This window comes from Elephas maximus, chromosome 6, assembly GCF_024166365.1.
Source record: "Elephas maximus indicus isolate mEleMax1 chromosome 6, mEleMax1 primary haplotype, whole genome shotgun sequence".
Classification (NCBI taxonomy): Eukaryota; Metazoa; Chordata; class Mammalia; order Proboscidea; family Elephantidae; genus Elephas; species Elephas maximus.
The window spans coordinates 63,152,802-63,175,169 of record NC_064824.1 but is presented as its reverse complement, the minus strand read 5'-3'; the positions used below and the strand labels follow the sequence as shown (position 1 = coordinate 63,175,169).

Below are 22,368 nucleotides of genomic sequence, written 5' to 3'. Positions count from 1 at the left end.
ATTTTTTGAGTTTCTTTGTTTTTGTTTTTTTTTTTAATATCATTGTAGTATCACAGCTATGACAATATAAAAGTAAGTCATTCTTTGTATTTATCATCAGTCACTTGCTTTTAAATCAGTTACATCCTTTTAAATAAGCTTGGAAACCATTCGGTATGACTATGATAAAATGCACCACAAACTACCCTCTACTAGAGTATGAATGCCAAAGTGCTGAATTTAATTAGAAAATGTTTACTTAGATAGTAGTATATCAGTGTATAGAATTTAAAATGTTTGAATAGTTTTCTAGAGTGTAAATTTGTGATTTAAAATTACAGCAGTAAAACTCTTCATGTATCCAATGACTAAAGTAGGTCAGGCAGAATATTGTAATTGGTAAGTGGGTATAATTTAAGAAGAATATATTTCAAGTTTTAATTTATAAATGTAGGTCATTCTACAACTTTTGAAATTTTATATAGTCGATACAATATTTTCATAACATCGCAGAATAAATCATATGTATTTTCGTGTGATAAAGTATGGCAATGGGATTGAAAATAGTGTAGTGACATTTCTGAATAATAAGATTAAAACATGAATCAGACTGATTCTCTAACTTACAGAAAGTTGGATTCCTGTAAGCCTTCACCAGGAAGGGAGCCTACTTCAAAATACTTTTTAGTAAAATGAGCACTAGCTTACCGATTATCTTCTAATCCTTGTGCAAACACTGCCTTCAAGTCTGCCTCCAAACATTCATTGAGGAGATTTCAAGAGTGTAAGTTTAAAAAGTTTATCCTTATAATCAGAAAAAATTCCTAGATAATAGTGAAGAAATTCTCTACGTAAATTGAGTTCTCCTCATTTAAGAAGAGGAGAATACCAGCAAGATTTTTTCCTTGTCTGTGTTTTCAAATGATACGTTGTGCATCATAAGACCAGGCAGACAGCAGTGAACTGATTGCTGTCCCATGCTTCACTGATACATGAATACATAACCTTTATAGCCATTGAGGAAATTGAGCATATTTATATCCAAACAAGTCAGTTACATTCATAAACATTTACAATCTAAAGTCAGTACCAATAACAAAAATACATCCAGAAATCCATACATGGCAAACAATCTATTCAATTATCATTCAGGTTAGTGGCTACTACTGCTTGTGCTGTGAAGGGTTTGCTTTAAATAAATATTTATATTTAAATAAAAGACACCTGTATAACATATGGCAGGCAATCATAATGTGAGAATTTGAACATCTCACAATTGTATTAACAGTGCTAAAATGGCAAGGGTGAGTATATTTTCCAAATGGAGAAGTATATGTTTTTCAAATGGAAAAGCATATATGTAGATACAGCTGTCTTTATTACTTTATTCTTTTATATGTATTTGTTAAATTCTAGAGAAACATTTGGGGAAAATCATGTGTATTTAGCCACTGAAATAATAATTGCTATTTAATGAAAAATGCATTTTGTAATACTGTTAATTTTTTGTTAAGGCCATGATTGAATTACATATCAAATGGAGAGATGAGATTATCTAAATGCTATAACTCTCTCTTTAGGAATAATATAAAAAATGTATTCAATCATTCATTCACTCTTCATGAACTCAACATAACTATTTACTGTCTATTTGATGCTGATGTACTGGATCATTTGGTGTATATTAAATATACACACACATACACACGTATATAAATATATACATATACACACCCACTACTCATTTATTGACATAGTTTCCAAAGACAAAGTCTTTATGTGAAATTGGCATCATTCAAGAGTCAGGGGCTGTGCCTATCTTTAGCGCCAGTGCCTGGTCACTCACTGCCTGTTCAGTGCCCCTGGTATGTCTTGGGATGTGCGCGGCACCGGTGGGCCCTCCTTCCCCACCACCTTGGAGCCTGTGGGGGTTGAGGGTGGTCATGATGGTGCTCAGGCGTTGCCTGCTTCTTGCCGTCTCCTGCCACCTGCCCTGGGTGGGGACTCCGCTCGCCCTCCGTGTGCCCCAGCCCTGCAGCCCTGCCCCTTCCCTCTCTCCCTTTCCTGTCTACCCGTCACTGACCTCTCCAGCACCTCGGGGCCCTTGCCTGGCCTCTCCCTGCCCACTCGCAACCTTGTGTCAACCCGCTGTCATCCTATGCCCTTTGTGGTCAGACCGAGATGTCACGAATGGGAGAAGGCATCCTGAGGCCAGGTCAGCCACCATCCCTCATGTGGCCCAGTCATCACCAGAGCCTCCAGTATATCAGTTGAGGTGACCTACGGAGGGCACCCAGTCCAGACCATCAGAGGTGCCGCCTAAGAATTTTTTCTGAGTTGTCATAAATGCGAAATGTCGGATAATAAGATAGTCGATAACTGAGGAGTAGGTGTTATGTTTATACGCACACACATATGTGTATATTTATATACTAGGAGCCCTGGTGGCACAGTGCTTAAGAGTTCAGCTGCTAACCAAAAGGTCAGCAGTTTGCATCTACCAGCTCCTTGGAAAACCTATGGGGCAGTTCTACTCTGTCCGATAGGGAGGCTATGAGTCGGAATCGACTCGTCAGCAACGGGTTTGATTTTTTTTTGGTTTAATATACTTGGTATACAAATGAAAATATATAGATAATCCATTGCCAGTGAGTCAATTACGACTCACAGTGACTGATAAGACAGAGTCAAACTGCCCATAGGGTTTCCAAGTCTGTAATCTTTATGAAGTGAACTGCCACATCTTTCTCCTGCAGACTGGCTGGTTGGTTTGAACCACTCACATTTTGGTTAGCAGCCAATCACTTAACCTCTGTGCCACCAGGGCTCGTTTAATATGTAGATGCATGCATACATATATATATACACATACATACACACTCACACACACACACACACACACACGACTATTTTGTTAAAGGAAACAAGTAGAATGGACTAAACGTTCTATAAAACATCCTGGAAAAATGGTTTAGAAATTGTGCAAGAAAGAAAGGTTTCATGGAAAAGGTGGACCGTGACCCAGGCTAAGAATAAATTTTTGAGCTTGGATTAGGCAAGAGGAAGAAGAAAAATGGAATTTTTTATAACGAACCTCAAAATAATGTTTTTTACTGCTGTTAATTTGTGCCACCAAAACACATTGCCGTCAAATTGATTATGACTTATAGTGACCCTATAGGACAGAGTAGAACTGCCCCACAGGGTTTCCAATAGGACAGAGTAGAACTGCCCCACAGGGTTTCCAAAGAGCCTGGATGATTGGAACTGCCAGCCGTTTTTTAGCAGCCAAAGTCTCAACCGCTTCACCACCAATTTGCACAGTGGATATTATTGCTGCCACTCATCAAAAGCCAGCGTCTAATACAGAAAGCACCAGTGAACTTGGAAGAGGAGAGTTGGTTGCAATTCTATCAAGCAGTTGCTTTCCGAGGCCTTTCTTAAAAAAATAAAGATATCCTAACTGTAATAAGCAGAAAAATCTTGGGAGAAGAAAATATGTGTGGCTTTCCCACATCTCTAACATATTAAGAATGGTAGGAATTCTTGTACTATAATGATCCTGAGAACCATCAGCCAAAAATGATGGCCTAAATTCTCTGTTTAGCATACTCAAGACTAAGATGTGTACTACACTATAGAATTGTATTTTGACTTAAAGTAATTTTGATAATATATTTAGTTGGACATGGCTAATGTTACCCTCAAAGAAACACCACAAAAAGGGTCATCTGAATATGACTTTTCTATTTACATTCTAAAATATTAAATTATATTTGCATTATTATTTCAATACATTAGGAATTCCAAGGCAGATTTCCCCCAAATATACTTGTGTTTTGGGAGTTGTTTAGACATTTCTGAATGATACATTAACTCGGAAGATTAGGGCAGAGTCACCCTGCTACTTAGTTATTGAAATTAACAGGGGTTTTTGAAACCACTAAAATGTCCCTGCACTATCCTTTCACTCTAAAAGCTTTACATTGTCTAGGTTGTGCTGTGTGTCATGTCTTTGCATCAGTTTTCATAAAACATTGCACATTCATAATGTCTTCCCAAGTGGTCTCAGAGTTATTAGATACTTATTCTTGTAACATTAAAGTGGCTCTTTCTAGCCATGTGGCATGTCACAATGATTTATTTAAAGGAAAAATTCACAGCCTGATCACATGTTGAATTCAAAATGTGCTCCTAATGAACATCAATACAGATTCTGGACAATGCCATTTATGAAGAAATTTCCATTTCATCTAGAATTCTTTGGGAAGTATCAAATTCATTTCAGCAGTTAAAAAAAAAAAAAAAAGAGGAGATCCATCAATTTTCTGCTAGTAAAGATGAAAATTATGTAAGCCAGAGAAAAATATAGCTCAAAGTTGAAATATAATGACTGTGACTAATGTTAATGTGCTGTTCTTCCCTTCTAAAATTACAGAAACATGGACAGTACTTAGAAACAACTGGTAATGTTCTTGGCCCTCTAAAAATTTCCATCTGAAGAGGTGGAAATTACAATTCGATTTGATACCTTTTAATTACTATAATCAGTAGTAGATGTCAGCATATCAAATTTTTATCAAACTATCTTTGGCCTGAGTACTAACTTATTATAATATTTTAGTAAGGCATTCAAATAGAGACCATAAAATGAGTTAATCAGTATAATCTATCCTTTCCAAATCACCCACACCGTATGCTGTCTAACCGTAATAGCTGAAATTGTATGGATAAATCAGGTCAGTAGTTACATTGTTTTAAATAGTAGGTCTTTATGTTATGAGCACATAATTGTCAGTGATATTAACAGTGTCTACCAGTGCCATTTTTCCACACTATGACAAAGCTTTTCCAAATTAGCTTAATAAAAGAGAAAAGTCACATCTTTGCAATGGGGTTTTGTTTCCAGAAACTAAATGCAACCAGCTCATCTGAAGGAAGCACAGTGGATGTTGCTCCACCCCGAGAAGGTGAACAAGCAGAAATTGAACCTGAGGAAGATCTTAAACCAGAAGCTTGTTTTACTGAAGGTAAACAAACTCTAGTATGATTACATGCAATCTCCCCTCATTCCTTAAACAAACTGAATGTACCTTATTTAAATGAAATATTTAAAATAAATGGTGAAGGCATGCTTATCTTTGTTTTCCTCTTCACTCCCCCAAAAGTCAATCTATCTGTATTTCCATATGATACTATAGTAGTGGCTGTGCCTGGACAATTTAGCTGATGTGAAGTCTTTTCTTTCCATCCCCCACAATGTGGGGAACCGAACACTATGAGATAAATGGCATTCTGCAATGTAATCTCCTTTATACTCTACTCCCTTCAGACCTCTTTGACAATGGAGTGGTTTAATTTATAGATGCTACAGTAAATAGACCCCATCCCTTACAGTTTCAAATGTGGTTAATTTGTGCTGTGGCTAGAGCTGTTTTTGGATGTAGATGTGTTATACAGCTTGTCAGGCAGAATTGTTCTCACAGTGACCAATACAGTGTCTTGCTCACAGATCAATAAAGATTTGTTGATTTGATACGAGTGGATTTAATTTGATGAGTAGTAGCTCAGAGAGTTAAAGCAGAAGAGTGGTTGGAAGTTAGAAATAATATGAAAGCTAAGAGGGGGAGTACAAAGGAATAATATGCTGACTGACAAGATGAGTCATAGGTGTGACTAAGGAAAGCAGTGAGGCTGAAAATAAATTAGCTAGGGAAAATTGACAGTGGCTGATATCTGGGGGGAGAGGGAGATTTTCTGTGCATGAGAGAAAGGAAGTGAAAAATCTAGACTCTCATCAAAATACGAAGAACATGTAGTTTTGTCCCAAACCTGAGAGGTATACCTGGATCCATTTTCATCAATGGCCTTAAAGCAAAGAGAGATCTTGACTGTCTTAAAGAATAAAGTCATTTAAACCCAAACTGTGCTCGGTAAACTAATTCCTTAAATTCTAGGTGGCCGGCTGAATATACAAGTCTGGGAATAATTCACTGTACAGGTGAGATGCTGAAGGTAACGAGGCAATGAGGTAGCAAGTTGTCCTATAAAATGAACAATCGAGGCAGAAGGCAAGAAAGATTTTTTTTTCTATTTAAGATTAAAATACACTTTTTTAATTTATTATATTTAATGTTATTTTTAGGATGTATTAAAAAGTTTCCATTTTGTCAAGTAAGTACAGAAGAAGGCAAAGGAAAAGTCTGGTGGAATCTTCGAAAAACCTGCTACAGTATTGTTGAGCACAACTGGTTTGAAACTTTCATTGTCTTCATGATCCTCCTTAGCAGTGGTGCTTTGGTAAGTGAAATGCATGTTGGAGACAATCAAATTCTAGGGAAACAGATTATCCTCCAAAAATGCCAGAAGCATTTAAGAACTGAAAGAGAAAGTATATCCATGCGTTGCAAAGCTTGGCACCCAAGGGTTTAACTATGCAAAATTCAGAAGAGAACAAATCAGACCAATGAACTAGGCCAGATGGAATTTCTCATCTGATGTTTATCTAACAGATGTTTCCCTGAGACAACCATTTGCGTAGACATTCTGTAACGATGTTACCTTCCATGTCAAATACCATCCAGTTTCCCTCAATAATCATATTAACAAAATTTATGAAATAAGTGTATTTTGTTTTCTTCATATTTAATCAACTTATCCTTTCAAAAAAGACTGATCATTCAGAGAATCACAGAAATTAATGTTGGAATAGGCCAACTCTATCCCTCATTAACAGAATTTCTGATCATTTTTTGAGTTCACAGTATGTCACTAATAGCTTGTCTTTATAGCAGTAATTGTGATAGAGACTTTGTAGTGAGAGGCAAAGAAGAAGGTACATATTAAATATTAAATTGTAAAGACATTGTAATTTGTAAAGGCAATAAAACAATGGAATTTTCTTGCCAACATTTTACCACTGAGTTTTCATCTTTTTTCTGGTGTTTTTCAGTTTGTTTGCTATTAGCTATTATTTATTAAATTACTCTTTTGTTCTCTGTATTATAGTAAGTAATTTTATCAAGTGTTTGGGGAAGGCAAGCATTTAAGTAAAACAAAATGTATTCTTGGTTACAGGCTTTTGAAGATATATACATTGAACAGCGAAAGACTATCAAAACCATGCTAGAATATGCTGACAAGGTCTTCACTTACATATTCATTCTGGAAATGCTTCTCAAATGGGTAGCTTATGGATTTCAAACATATTTCACAAATGCCTGGTGCTGGTTGGATTTCTTGATCGTCGATGTAAGTATTCTGAGCAACTTCTATGAAATTATTCTTAAAAGAGGCAAGCTTGACATTTCACATATTTTATGATTAAAACCTTGATTTTTGAGAACCTAGATTCAATAGGTGCTATATCTATATGTGATAAAAAAATTTTTTAAAGGAATTATTCAACAGTTGATTTTTACTTTTCACTGTGATGCCTGATGCTGTGTATCCACGGTTATGAAGTCTCTCCTTCCAGGTAGAGATAAGGGTGGAGATGATTTTCTGGAGTTTCCTGACCATTCCATCCTCCATCCCTAGCAGTCCTCCAGAAATAAATAAGAGTGTATAGCAAAAGGGGCTTTTATTCTAAAAATATATATATATATATGAATTATCTAATAATTTAACCGTTTTCCATTTCACATATGAATGTAGACATGTTATCTTCTCAGAGCAGGTACCAAGGCATTTATGGAAAAAAAAATAAAAACTACTGATTCTCTATGATTTTATTAATACCTGAACATTTAAATGTTCATTAAATGTGTCAGATTGAAGTATTTAAATAAATACTCCAATGACCAAAGTAGAGTAGTTAGGAGCCAAGATGCGGAGTTAGGCTACTTGCATTTGAGCCCCCTTTGCCAGTTTCTGGAGCCCAGGTGGCATAAGAGTTAAGAACTCCACTGCTAACCAGAAGGTCGGCAGTTTGAATCCACTAGCCGCTCCCTGAAAATCCTATGGGGCAGTTCTTCTCTGTTCTATAGGATTGCTATGAGTCAGAATCAACACAATGGCAACGAGTTTTTTAGATTCAATAATGCTGACACAATTATGCCATTATTTTTTAAAAAAAACTACTACAAATGCAACAGTGAGGAAAGTTTCATGAAAGAGGGTAAAGGTAGTCCTAAGAATGTAGAGACAAAGAAAAATAGAGTTTCTCTATACCACAAGCAGAGAGCTCTTCTTTTTCTGAAAGTTAAGAATCACAAGGTAAGGAATAGTTAAACAATCTGTTAATTAACAGATGTAAGCACTTAGCTTACTAACAGTTCAATTTTTAAAAAATCTCCAGGAGGCAAAATCAAGACAGATTTGGGGTCAGGAATTATGATAATTGTACTTTAGTCCCTTACAAGAGCAGATGTGATGAACTAATGTTAAATTAACACATTTATTGCATTCATTCAGCCATATACCCACAGAGCCAATAAAGTAGATTTCCGTACTTACATCAGTAGTTAGATAAGTCAAATCAGATATTTACCATGCAAAGAGTCAGGTATAGCAGCCCTATTCTGAATCCTGTTATCCTGGGGTGAGCAGTCACTGGAACATTGCCAATCATGGGATCTGTCAAACTTGCAACCTTTTTTTTTTTTTTTTTTTTTAAATTCAAAGTGATGGAGAGACTCTGGGATAAAGTGACAGTCATCTGGTTCTTTGTAGTCTGTGATATTCCACTGCACAGGCTTCACAGCCTCCTAACAAAATAAGGTGCTATAAGCGCTATCTCTAGCTGTTTCCTAGCAATCATAAAGTACTTTATTTTTAGCTCTAACACTTGCCAATATGAATCAATGATTGCCGTATGTGTGCATTCATTCTTTTTATCATTTTTGACAAGTCTGGGACAATCTAAATTCCACTCCTCCTCCTCCCACACACACATACTCATAAATCTAAAACCAAAATGTGTTTAACCCTTTAAAATGATGAGAAGTTTGCAAAATTGCTTTCAATAAAACAGAAATGACTTCAGTATCCATGGCTGGTCTTTCATGAATAATACAGGTAAATCTCAATACTGTTCTGAAAATTATCCCTACAGGGAAGTTAAGAATATTCTTACATTCTACAGCTGAAATGTACCTTAAAGAATATCTAGCCTTAATTCTAGGAAACTGAAGCCTCAGTTTAAATAATTTTCCTAAGATAGCACAACTACTTAGTAACAAAGCCCAGAGAAGGTCGTCTTCCTCCCTCTTCCCCTCCAACGTACTGGTGGTCAACTTTGTTAAAAATTGCAGCAAGGTCAAGTAATATATAAGTACAAAGAACTGACTATTGGATTTGGCAAGATGGAGGTCACTAGTTTCATGGATGAAGACGGCTCAAGGAAGTGACAGGGCTAAAATCCTGATTGGCAAGGTTGTGAAAAGAATGGTAGATGGAGAGATAGAGACAGTAAGTATGGTAATTCAGGTTGGAATCATGGGAGAGAATTCAACCCATGCCTCTGTCTGCCAGAATATTGTGCTAGATGGACCACTTGTTCTGATTCAGTATAATGATTCTTCTTCCTATGCAAGGGTCAAAAATGTACTATCTTCATATAAAAACCACTACACTATAAATGCTGTTGGCCACAAAATGAAGTAAAAACATAATCATAACTTATTGGAAAAATTTGAGAATTCTTCTGGTTTTTATGGAGTTAACATGAATGGCAACCCTGGGAAAATTCATCTGAGCATTTATCATCACATCAACTTTGGTTCTAAATTATCCTAAAGTGCTAATGTGCCCAAAACATACTCCAGTAAAAAGTTCAACCATTGTAAAATATTTTTTGCCCACAAGTGATTTCCACTTTGCAGATAGCACAAGCTGCAGATGTAGCTTGATCTTTGCCATTCTGAATCTCTCTTCCTGCTTGCTCAGGGACTCCTTAGGATCTCCATTCGCTGATCTGTTGAGATGAACAAAAGCAGAATAGGGACACTTCCTGATCCTAGGATGTATTCTGAATTGCCAGCAGCTTTTAGAACCTAGTGGTTCCTGCCTTGGATCTTGATATTTATTCTTGGCATATTGGCATCCTCAATAATGAAGCTAGAATTATTGCTGGTAGTAGTAGTAGTAGTAACATACTTTGATGCCTAACACTTCAAGACCACTAACTGTGAGACTACAGGATTATGCTCAATCCAGCAAGAACCACTACTAAAGGAGATTAAATAAGTATAACATAGAGATTAAGAGCAGGTATAGCATGGTGGCTAAAGTATGGTTTCAAAGTCTGATCTTTTGGGTTCAAGCCTCACCTCTACCTCTTATTAGCTGTCTGCTTTTTCTTCTCACCAGTGAAAAAGAGCCAGTAATAATACCTACTTCTTAGAATTCATACATAGGGAAAACTTTGGAGACAGCCTATCATATAGTAAATGCTCAATCAGTGTTATTATACTGAAAGAAAATCAAAGGAAATAAAGCCTCCCCAAAAGACATGTCTTCTTTAATCATTCATATATGTAAATAATATTAGCATATGTATAAATATCAAAAAAGTATGAAAACTCTGAATTAGATATACTGTATTCCAAATCATAAGTTCTGTAGTTCAGATAAAAATCTCTTACTTATTATGAAACTCCAACATGGTCTGGTAAAACATTTTTCCAGGTAAAACTTTTCCCTTATTTATCCAACACATATTGACTAATATACATTCAACCAGACAGCATTAGGCATTTCATTTCATGTTAATAGGGGAATGTTTTATCCAAGCCTATAAAAAGTTTACGTGACATGGATGAGTAGATAAGATAATCTAACCTGACGGCACTGTAAAGTAAATGTCTCCAGTAGACATAACCAAGATACTATGTAAATTCTGGAAAGAAACATTACTTCTAGTCAATGATACTAAACACAGCTCCATGGAGGAGCTGGCCTGTGAACCAAATCCTGAATCATTGATGGTATATACGCAGGTTGAAATGGGCCCCCATAGGGCAAAATATCTAAATGGACCAAAAACCCGTTGCCATCGAGTCGTTTCCAACTCATAGCGACCCTATGTATCTAAATGGAGGGCTTCATAAATGTTTACTAAAAAACCAGAAGGGACTCTGGTTTCACTGGTAGGGAAAGCAATAGTATGAGACAAGGCTAGCAAGGCAAGATAATCCCTCTATATGGAAGATGAAGGTTGCTGGGACAGAAGATTACTTGATCGGCACTGAAGAACAGATACCACATCCTATGCCTTTGGTAAACAGTTTATTTCTTGGTGGTAATGATTAATGTTTGTTTTTTTTATTATTATTTCGTAGGTTTCTTTGGTTAGCTTAGTAGCCAATGCTCTTGGCTACTCAGAGCTTGGTGCCATCAAATCCCTCCGGACACTACGAGCTTTAAGACCTCTAAGAGCCTTATCCCGATTTGAAGGCATGAGGGTAAGATAAATAAAAGCATTCCAGTAATTCATGTTAAAAAATACACGTAGGTAATGATTTGGAGGCAGAGGGGTGTTATAATTTTCTGATACTTATTTCATAGAATTATAGAATTTCAGACTGGGCATCTTTGAGATCATCTAAGCTTAGGAACTCAGGTTTATTTTAAGAGGCCCTCCAAAATTATTTTGGGAGAACCAGGACTAGAATCCAAGTCTTCAGATCAGAGTTCAAAGATGTTTCCACAGCATCTGAAAGCCATGTGCTGCCAGTAAGTCTTTTAATTGCCTACATGCTTTTGAATGACTGTTCTACTGAAATTCATCCTAGGATTTTTTTTTTTCTTCCTTTCAGTAGACATTTTGATTCCTTGAAAATTATTGGTAATGAATGAAAAGTAGGTTTTTGTGTGTGTGTATGCCTTACTTCTTGAATTAATATCAGTAATACAAATAGTTGTACAAGAAAAGAGCTTTAAATTGTAGCCTTTAATAATTTTGGGTGATTCTAAGCAAAGTAGGGGATTAAGATAATTACCTAGGCATTTCAGGCAAACTCTAAGATTTGTTTTGTAGGTCTATCTCTCTTTGGACTGAGCATTCTGAATGAGGCTCACTTTTTCCACAGTGCTTGTATTTTCCTCTTCAGTGCTCTTCCTTAGTGTATATTTTATGTGTCTAAACAAAATACTCATTTATATAGCTTCAAACCCACTTGCCAAGCCCCTCAAAATACTGTTTAGCGCAGAGGCCAGCTTTATTTAATCCAGCTTGCTCATGCACATAGATATTGAATTCCTTCTAGGCCACAGGGCCTTTATGTTGAGAGGTGGTTTGTTTGGGGCAATAAAAACACTTCAGCCTTCATTTTAAATTTCATTCACCAAAGTAAATGAAACCACTCTCCAAACTTTCCAGGAGCATTGTAAGAACATTTTTGCCTTTTACATTATAATTTTATTTCCATTGCTACTTGCTAGACAAAGTTACAAAATAAAACCCATGAAAGCTATTACACAATCTCAAGTTTTTTTTCACACCAATCTTTTACAATTACTTATATTAAGCCTTTATCTAGTTGCACTGTTTCATATTTATAGTTTTTTGCGAGGAGACGGAGATTGAATAAAATTAAATATAAATTTTTTCTAATATGAAAATATTCTAAATTTTGTGTTTTTAATTCAGTTGATTGGTAGAATTTACATTCTCACTGTGAAATATGGTACAATGCATCACGCGTTTGTTTAACAATGAGAACAGATGTCATTTTATACAAATTTAAGTTGGAATAAAAAACCAGCAAGTATAATATATGCAACTTAATTTAAAAAATTAAAGTAGCATAGGAAATGTTTCCAATTTGAATTTCAGGTTTTGGCATGTCAATTTAAAATTCCTTGGTACCAATTTCTAAAATGTTCACAGTATTTTAAAACAATAGCTTCATTTAATATAATCACTTAACAAAATAGTCTAATATTAGATTCAATTAGATATGAAAAGATGGTTTCCACCTCCTAGCAATTTCAAAATACATCTTAATCTCTTCTGAACTTCATAAAAGAAAAAGTGAATGAATTTCCTCTTCATGTAATGGGTCAGCCTGGGGTTGATAAAGTAACATGTATCCCAAATGAATATTTAAGACACAGTGAAATAATAATGGGAACATAGTCAACACTTTCATGTTCAAAGAAAAATTGAACTTCATTTCCTAATATAGTTTTTTTATTGGGATTTACCAAAATTGGGATGGGGGGAACCTTGTAAATTCCTAATCCTAGTCCTCATATCATAAAAAATTAGCTTAATCTGAGGATACAGATTTAAGGCATTTCTGATACTTTATTTGTAAAGGATTTGGTTGATGAGTTTTTCAAATAATTATCCATTAAAATTAAAATATATTGCTTAAGTGATGATCATTTCTTCTGTTGGTATTTAATGAATCTTTCTTTCTTTTTTCCCCTAGCATACAAACATTTTCTGACTCCATCTTACTCTATCAGGTTTTTGTTTCTCTCTTTTCACACTTTGGCTTATTTTGCTTTCCATAAATCCTTTAGCTCTTTAGTTGTGTCACTGTTTGTTTTCCCTTACCAAATGTGTACTAGAAAATATCAGAAGAAACTTTTCCACCTAGATTTTTATTTAACTTTGTTCAAACTCATTTTAGTACTAATAAATGTAAGGAATGATTTCCATCTTAATGATCTGTAAACTGCCTTATTCTCATTTCCTCTTGTAGGTGGTTGTGAATGCTCTTGTTGGAGCAATCCCATCTATCATGAACGTGCTGTTAGTTTGTCTCATCTTCTGGCTGATCTTCAGCATCATGGGTGTGAATCTGTTTGCTGGCAAGTTTTACCACTGTGTTAACACGACTACGGGTGACATGTTTGAAGTTAGTGAGGTCAACAATTTGAGCGATTGTCAGGCTCTTGGCAAGCAAGCTCGGTGGAAAAATGTGAAAGTGAACTTTGATAATGTTGGTGCCGGCTATCTTGCATTGCTTCAAGTGGTAAGTGGCTACTGTATACATTTTGAAAACTTTTTCAAAATATTTCAAGCAAGATTATTTCTCAGACCTTCTTTATTTGAATGATTAATATTTGACAACAATTGAAAAAACAGTTGCCATAGAGTTGATTCTGACTCCTAGTGACTTCATGTGTGTCAGAGTAGAACTGTGCTCCAAAGGGTCTTCAATGGCTGAGTTTTTGGAAGTATATTGTCCAGTCTTTTTTCTGGGATGCCTCTGGGTAGACTTGAACCTCCAACCTTTTATTTAGCAACCAAACACACTGTTTGCACCACCCAGTTTTTGGTAATGCTTATATTACTTTGCCTTGACTATAAAGATGTTTGCATAGTAATTTTAGAATGCATTTCCCCAGTGTTAAGCTTTTAGCATGTATTGAATGTGATTTTACTGCTTCCTGTTTTGCTTGTTTGTTTGATTTGTGTTATATTATTGTGCCTTGGTGGCGTAGTGGTTAAGTGCTATGGCTGCTAACCAAAGGGTCAGCAGTTCAAATCCACCAGACACTCCTTGGAAACTCTACAGGGCAGTTCTACCCTGTCCTATAGGGTCACTATGAGTTGTAATCGACTCAACAGCATTGTTTTTTTTTGTTGTTGTTTAATCAACACTATTGTTGTTTTTAGTTATCTGAAGCAATCATTGCCAAAGGAACAATTTTACATATTAAAATAACAATGTAAATACTGTATTCATGGATTAAATATATGAATCATTAGCCAGATAATTTATAGTGCCAATGTCTAAGCAGTGTGACTCTACTATGTGTGTAAATTCATATCTTATGTGCTAGATTGTAAAATGTGTAATGTTAAATAATTTTGACCTAATTGAGTTGTGTTTAAACAAAACCATAGATTTTGAATCATAAAAGTTTCTTTCAGAATGAAAGAGGTTTGAGACTAAGATGGGAGTTTCAGGAATCAAGCCTTTCGTCTACCAATGAGTATTAAATTTTAGTGTAGAATGAATGGAGTATCTTCTAAGAGAAACAAAGGAAATAAAATTCTTGACTCTAAACACAAAATTTCAAAATACTGTACAAAAAAACTATTTGTAATAACACTACCAGATTTTCATCTGGTAAAGTGCTATATTTTTGTATGAGGTTTTTATGCTGAATTCAAATGTATGTTATTTGTAGGCCACATTTAAAGGCTGGATGGATATTATGTATGCAGCTGTTGATTCACGAGATGTAAGTATCATTCAAATACTATTGATAGCTACTAGAATTGCCATGGTGAGTATTTGCGATAATTTAACTGACAGACCCAGAATTTTATACCAGATGAAGTTAGATATTTACCACTGCATATAGAAATTATCCTTTTCAGCCAATACACTTCAATTTGGATGATATTTTAGTTAATGTATGTCTAATATACAACATATGTTTAATATGGAAGCATATCTAGCTGGATATCCATGGATCAGAAGACATCACATTGGCACCATAGATGAAACTCTTCAGAGTAAAAAAGATGCTCAGTTGGGGAGTAACTTGTCTCTCCCTGTCCTTAGAGAGTATGACAAGCCTAAGTCTGTGAAGTAGCTTCTAAGAATATCATGATACAGAAAAGCAAGCAAGTTTTGGGAAAACCTGATTTTGAAACTAGAAATAATTACTCAGAACATACCTGTTTATGCTGAATTTCCCTCTTAGAAGTTGATGTTCTGTTACCAAAAGCCAGCATTTCCAAATTCAAATTTAAAATATTATAAAAAGAAAAAAAAAGACTAATAGGCTCAAAATGTTTTGCCCTGTTTATATATTGTTATATACTCTGAAGAATATGTTACTGGTAAGGCACAAGGGGAAAACAGATTCAAGATCATAAAATGTAAACCTTCATTATACCAGAATATGCTAGCTTGAAAAAAGAATAGTTTTTGCAGATTTTCCAAGGCAAGGCAAAAGTAGTTCTTACATTAAGTAACAATACTTACCAAATTGTTATATGACCCAAAGTATTGTTATTTTAAAGTATTTTTTAATATTTTCAATATTATTTAGGTTAAACTGCAGCCTGTATATGAAGAAAATCTGTACATGTATTTATACTTTGTCATCTTTATCATCTTTGGGTCATTCTTCACTCTGAATCTATTCATTGGTGTCATCATCGATAACTTCAACCAACAGAAAAAGAAGATAAGTATTCCTCAGCTCTCACCTTTCTCCATTCTGAGGTCTTCTCTGTTATGCAACTAAATATCCTGGGTAGTTGTAGTCAGGGCAGACTTAGATCATTTTTACATTATTTTTCAGCTAACTGCATGGTCAACTTAGCTACAGTGGGTTCCATGTACTACTTTGGCTTCTCTCCAGGTTCGTCTTCTGCAGAGCTGCTGTAGTATTCCTTCTGACACATAAATGTGACCACTGCTTCAAAATATCCAATGCTTTATAACTCAGCTTACAGCAATTTTCAAGATTTACCTTCACTCTGTTTTCCAGCTTCATCTTCTGCCACACCTCACTCTCTGCATGTACTTCCATACTCCCAGTCACCATCCACCCACCCACCACCATCATCATCACCTGTTATGCACCCTAGTGTCCAGTTACATTAAATGTTCAACCCTTTCCTCAACAAGCTATGCTCTTGAACTTATGACTTTCCTTGTGATGTTTTGTCTTCCTGGAATGCTTTTCCTAGTAAACCCTTAAGTGTCCTTTAAGGCCTAGTTCAATGTGCCTTCCTCTGTAAAGCCCATCTCTGAGTTGCTAAATTTACTTTTGCCTCAGCAGTGCAATTTTTTTTTTTTTTTTTTTAAGCATACCTCTATGCACTTTCCACCTCTGGTTTTAGTTTTGTAACCCACTTAGGGTCAAGACACTATGTCTTGTCTTATACTTCTGTGTAATTCTGATAGCCAGCACATGGTCTAGCATACAGGAACTTCTCAAAAACTGCTAAATAAAAAAACAAAACTGTCAACAGTGAAATGAATGAAGAAAACATTATTTGATTCATGAAAATGTATTTGAGACTCTTGAGCCTCCTTCTAGCCATAGAAAAATTAAACTAAGATCCTGTGCTATTGAGACTTGATTATGGATCTTGCATAATGTTAAGTATTTGGAATTTCACATAAACAGGAAAAGTAGAATAAATCTATATGAAGCAGATTAATACCAATTTAAAATGGAGAAAATATAAAAGGTAAAAACTCATAAATATTTTTATAAATGTACTATTGTAACACATTGGGATTGTAACCAGTTTTATACAATGTTTTTACTTTGGAGGTCAAGACATCTTTATGACAGAGGAACAGAAAAAATATTACAATGCAATGAAGAAACTTGGATCCAAGAAACCTCAGAAACCCATACCTCGGCCAGCAGTAAGAATTACTCATCTTCTCTAACATTCCAAAGCCATATTTCCGTGTGGGCAATGCTATGAATCAAAATGTATTAGGTGATATCACCAATACAGATTCCTAATTGTAAAGTTCATATTGTGTAACACAATTTACAACATTACCCTCAACAAGGATTAACAAATTCTTAAAAAGGAGGTAATATGAAATATCTACAATATGAAACAAACGTGCCTGAAGCTTAAAAGAGACAGATAAAAGAGGATTAATTTAAATTAAAAGCCTACTTTCATTTTTTTTATGGTTTGATATTGAAAACCTCTAACCCTGGTTTCCCAGTAACTACTTGCAAAGAGGCTTCACACTTTTACTGCAGCCTACTGCTGCCAACAACACATCTGACTCCTGTTCCTCTCATCTTGTTATATGGTGCTCAGTTTTAAACAGATGGAAGTTTCCAACCTCCCCATGCCATCTCCATGGTCTCCCTATTTGTTTTGTTCACTCTTATGACTAAAAAATATCCCTAAATGTTTTAGAAAGGAAAAGGGTGTTATCAAAATAGTTTATTGGTTCACCAAATACACTATAAAAGAAAAACACTTATTCAGAGTGTATACTCTGTAGAGCTTCATAATAATGTTAATGACATATTATGTTCACTAAGCTGTACTCTTACTCATCTATCCTCTGAGACAGGTAAGGAATAAGGAAACTGAGGCCCAAAGAAGGTGAGTATCTTACACAAAATTACAAAGCCTCTAATTGCCATAACTGGATTTGAAATCTTAGAGCTCCTATGACTGACTTCACTTTACCATATTTTTAAGAATGGCTGCAGCTACGGTGTGTGGGCGGGCGGGGGCTGAGACTGGTACACGAAAGGTTCTGAAGATCACTTAAATATTATAGTTAATAAAAAAAAGGTGGTCAGTTCAAGTTTGGTTTTTGATAAGCCAATAAAATTTTATTTTACACTAAATTATTAAAAACGTCTTTCTTTAATAACTATATTCAATAGTCATATGGACATAGGAATAATTAAAAGCATGAGGTTCTAAGATCACTGCTGATAAAACAAAGAAATTTTTTAAAACAACATCATGTATTTTTGCTAAAGCATAGGTTAAGGAGGAGAGATGAGAAGAGAAATACATAAATTAACAAAGACATAGGCACACAGAGTTAGAAGAGGTAGAATGAAATAGAAAAAGGACCAACATATCTGGAGGGAAAGATGTAAATAAGGGATAAACCAAATTTCTAAAATATTTGGTGAATTGGGGTATTCACCCATTCTAAAAGTTCGTCTATATAAACTTACTTTGGAAATCTTCATTTTTAAAAATATACATAGTCATTAAAATCATGCAAACCCAAAAAACCCCTTGGCCGTCAAGTCGATTCTGACTCATTGCGGCCCTATAGGACAGAGGAGAACTGCACCATGAGGTTTCCAAGGAGCAGCTGGTGGATTCAAGCTGTTGACCTTTTGGTTAGCAGCCAAATGCTCAACCTTTACATCACAGGGTTTCCAAGTCATGCAAAGCCGATACATATTATCAACCAGTTGCTACCAATTTGTCTTATTTAACTTTCTCTTCCCACAGGACCTAAATGAATCAAATTTGTTCTGTTCTTATCATGTGTTGTTTTTTTTTTTTTCCTTTTTTGTTAAAATGAATGTCTGTGGTAATGAAAGGAGGATGCTTATCTTGTGGCCAGATGTGGAAGGACTTTTGTAATATTACTGGATCATTATTTATGAAATATAAATATTATTAACCTTTTCTCTCCTGCTTCTCTCTCCTTGTAGAATAAATTCCAAGGAATGGTCTTTGATTTTGTAACTAGACAAGTCTTTGATATCAGCATCATGATCCTCATCTGCCTCAACATGGTCACCATGATGGTGGAAACCGATGACCAGAGCAAATACATGACCCTCGTTTTGTCCCGGATCAACCTCGTGTTCATTATCCTGTTCACTGGAGAATTTGTGCTAAAGCTCATCTCCCTCAGATACTACTACTTCACCATAGGCTGGAACATCTTTGATTTTGTGGTGGTGATTCTCTCCATTGTAGGTAAGAATGATTTACTTACTAAGAGGTGTAGTCGTAGGGGAACAACTTCCCCAAGGCCTGACAGCCTCCTGGAAGTTAGGCCTGAGGATCATCATCTGTGTAGATCTAAAGTTTAGTATTAACATGTTGGAATAAAACCCCCAAAACCTGGGTTTACTGCCAAAATTTAGTAGACAGAAACTAGGCCAGAAATACTGGGCATGGGGAATGGATGAATAGGAAATTAGACATTTGACACTCTCCTAGCCCTAAACAAAGTCCCAGGCTAGGGGAAGAGATAGGTATCTTTTTAAAAAAACTCATTATAATTAGTACCACAAGAAGGGGAGATAAGAAGGCTTCCAGAGGTGAGAATGATGATATCTGTGCTAGGTTTTGAAAGAAGAGGTGAGATTTCCTAGGAAAAAATATGAGGAAGTGAATAATAGTACCATAGACTTAAAAACTTCAGTGTTAATTTCATGTCGAACATTGCACATTTTCCTCTAAGTAAAGAAATATCATTGAAAAATAGATAACAATATATTCAGAGACTTCAGAAATAATCTTGGTAATTGGCACATTTTAAGTGTGAGGATAACTAATCATAGTGATTGGGTGTATATAATCTTAAATTGTCATTCCACTGTCTGAGACCTAATTTGTTGGATTTTGTAAGACCTCCTATTGGTATATAGAATCACTGAATAAAACTCAAACTGCTAATATTAGGGAGTATATTCAAAAATTTAGTAAAGTCTTTTACTCTGTTGTGTTCTACCATTAAAGTGTGTATGTTCAGTAACAAATTTGTTTATTCCATTGGCCTTGCGAAAATAAAGCATTCATATAAGCTTAAGATATTCTCTGTTTAGCTGTTTCCTCTATTTTTCCACAGGTATGTTTCTGGCCGAGCTTATAGAAAAATATTTTGTGTCCCCTACCCTGTTCCGAGTGATCCGTCTTGCCAGGATTGGCCGAATCCTGCGTCTGATCAAAGGAGCAAAGGGGATCCGCACGCTGCTCTTTGCTTTGATGATGTCCCTCCCTGCGTTGTTTAACATTGGCCTCCTGCTCTTCCTGGTCATGTTCATCTACGCCATCTTTGGAATGTCCAACTTTGCTTATGTTAAAAAGGAAGCTGGAATTGATGACATGTTCAACTTTGAGACGTTTGGCAACAGCATGATCTGCCTGTTCCAAATTACCACCTCTGCTGGATGGGATGGATTGTTGGCACCTATTCTCAATAGTGCACCACCCGACTGCGACCCTGACGCAATTCATCCTGGAAGCTCAGTTAAGGGAGACTGTGGTAACCCATCTGTGGGGATTTTCTTCTTTGTCAGCTACATCATCATATCATTCCTGGTTGTGGTGAACATGTACATCGCTGTCATCCTGGAGAACTTCAGTGTTGCTACTGAAGAAAGTGCAGAGCCCCTGAGTGAGGATGACTTTGAGATGTTCTACGAGGTTTGGGAGAAGTTTGATCCTGATGCCACCCAGTTTATCGAATTCTCCAAGCTCTCTGATTTTGCGGCTGCCCTGGATCCTCCTCTTCTCATAGCAAAACCAAACAAAGTCCAGCTCATTGCCATGGATCTGCCCATGGTCAGCGGTGACCGAATCCACTGCCTCGACATTTTATTTGCTTTTACAAAGCGTGTTTTAGGTGAGAGTGGAGAAATGGACGCCCTTCGAATACAGATGGAAGATCGATTCATGGCATCGAATCCCTCCAAAGTCTCTTATGAGCCCATTACGACCACTCTGAAACGCAAACAAGAGGAGGTGTCTGCTGCTATCATTCAGCGTAATTTCAGATGTTACCTTTTAAAGCAAAGGTTAAAAAAGTTCTCAAGTAAATACAAGAAAGAGGAAATCAAAGGGAGAATTAACTTACCTATAAAAGAAGACATGATTATTGACAAATTGAATGGGAATTCCACCCCAGAAAAAACAGATGGAAGTTCTTCTACCACCTCTCCTCCTTCCTATGATAGTGTAACAAAGCCAGACAAAGAAAAATATGAGAAAGACAAACCAGAAAAAGAAAGCAAAGGAAAAGAGGTCAGGGAAAATCAAAAGTAAAAAGAAACAAAGAATTATCTTTGTGATCAATTGTTTACAGCCTATGAAGGTAAAGTATATGTGTCAACTGGACTCCCAGAGGAGATCTATGCCAAACTGACTGTTTTAACAAATACTAATGGTCAGTGCCTACAACAAGACAGTGGCCTCTCTGTCACTGCAACTCTGTGAGACAGGGCATCAACATTGACAAGAAGTTGCTGTTTTCATTACCAGCTGACACTGCTGAGGAGAAACTCAATAGCTATCTAGACTGTAGGGATAGTTGTGCAAGGTGATAATTGTAACTACACCAAACACCTTTAGTACAGTACTTGCATCCACTCTATTTTTAACTTCCATATTTTTACAAAATTTGTTCTAGTGGATTTTCCTCATCCCTAATTCATAGGTTGTCCATGACACTGTTATTATTTTTGTAAATGAGGTTTAAATTGGGGAAAGTGTATAAGAACCCTGTATTCCTACTCCACAAGTCTCTCAAATAATCAGACAAAAGGGTTTTGCCTGAGCAATGAAATTTTTGTTTATAATCAGAAAAAAAAATTCTAATACCAACACAGTTTCAGGTACTTCATTTTCTAGACAGCTCTAATTCTGGAAGTGTTTTAGTCTGTTATGTTTGTTTATATCTGAACAGTTATGTGCCTGTAAAGTCTCCTCTAATTTTTAAAGGATTATTTTTATGCAAAGTATTCTGTTTCAGCAAGTGCAAATTTTATTCTAAGTTCCAGAGCTCTATATTTAATTTTGGTTAAATGCTTTCCAAAAGAGTAATTTAATAAATCTGTTCTGGAAAAGTATTTAAAGTATTGCTTCAGAATAGTTGTTCCACTTCTGCCACAGTATTGCTTTGCCACTTTCTGCTCTCAGCAAAGCTGACAATTTTATGTCAATTAAACACCCTCTGTTATGTAAATAGTTATTTTATCCTGTGGTGCATGTTT

At 35.7% G+C, this 22,368-nt stretch overlaps 1 protein-coding gene across 9 annotated transcripts in view; it reads left to right on the top strand.

Annotated features, from left to right (window-relative positions):
* LOC126077736 (sodium channel protein type 3 subunit alpha) overlaps positions 1–22,052 on the top strand; it is a 123,842-nt gene extending 101,790 nt beyond the window's left edge. For all 9 annotated transcript variants that reach the window (XM_049887339.1, XM_049887338.1, XM_049887337.1 and 6 more), the window contains 10 exons: positions 4,889–5,009; positions 6,125–6,279; positions 7,057–7,230; positions 11,262–11,384; positions 13,635–13,907; positions 15,073–15,126; positions 15,946–16,083; positions 17,178–17,282; positions 19,078–19,348; positions 20,226–22,052. In XM_049887339.1, coding sequence (XP_049743296.1) covers positions 4,889–5,009; positions 6,125–6,279; positions 7,057–7,230; positions 11,262–11,384; positions 13,635–13,907; positions 15,073–15,126; positions 15,946–16,083; positions 17,178–17,282; positions 19,078–19,348; positions 20,226–21,421 — 2,610 coding nt within the window. In that variant the 3' untranslated portion in view covers positions 21,422–22,052. The remainder of the gene's footprint in view (positions 1–4,888; positions 5,010–6,124; positions 6,280–7,056; positions 7,231–11,261; positions 11,385–13,634; positions 13,908–15,072; positions 15,127–15,945; positions 16,084–17,177; positions 17,283–19,077; positions 19,349–20,225) is intronic.
* Positions 22,053–22,368: the final 316 nt, after the last annotated feature.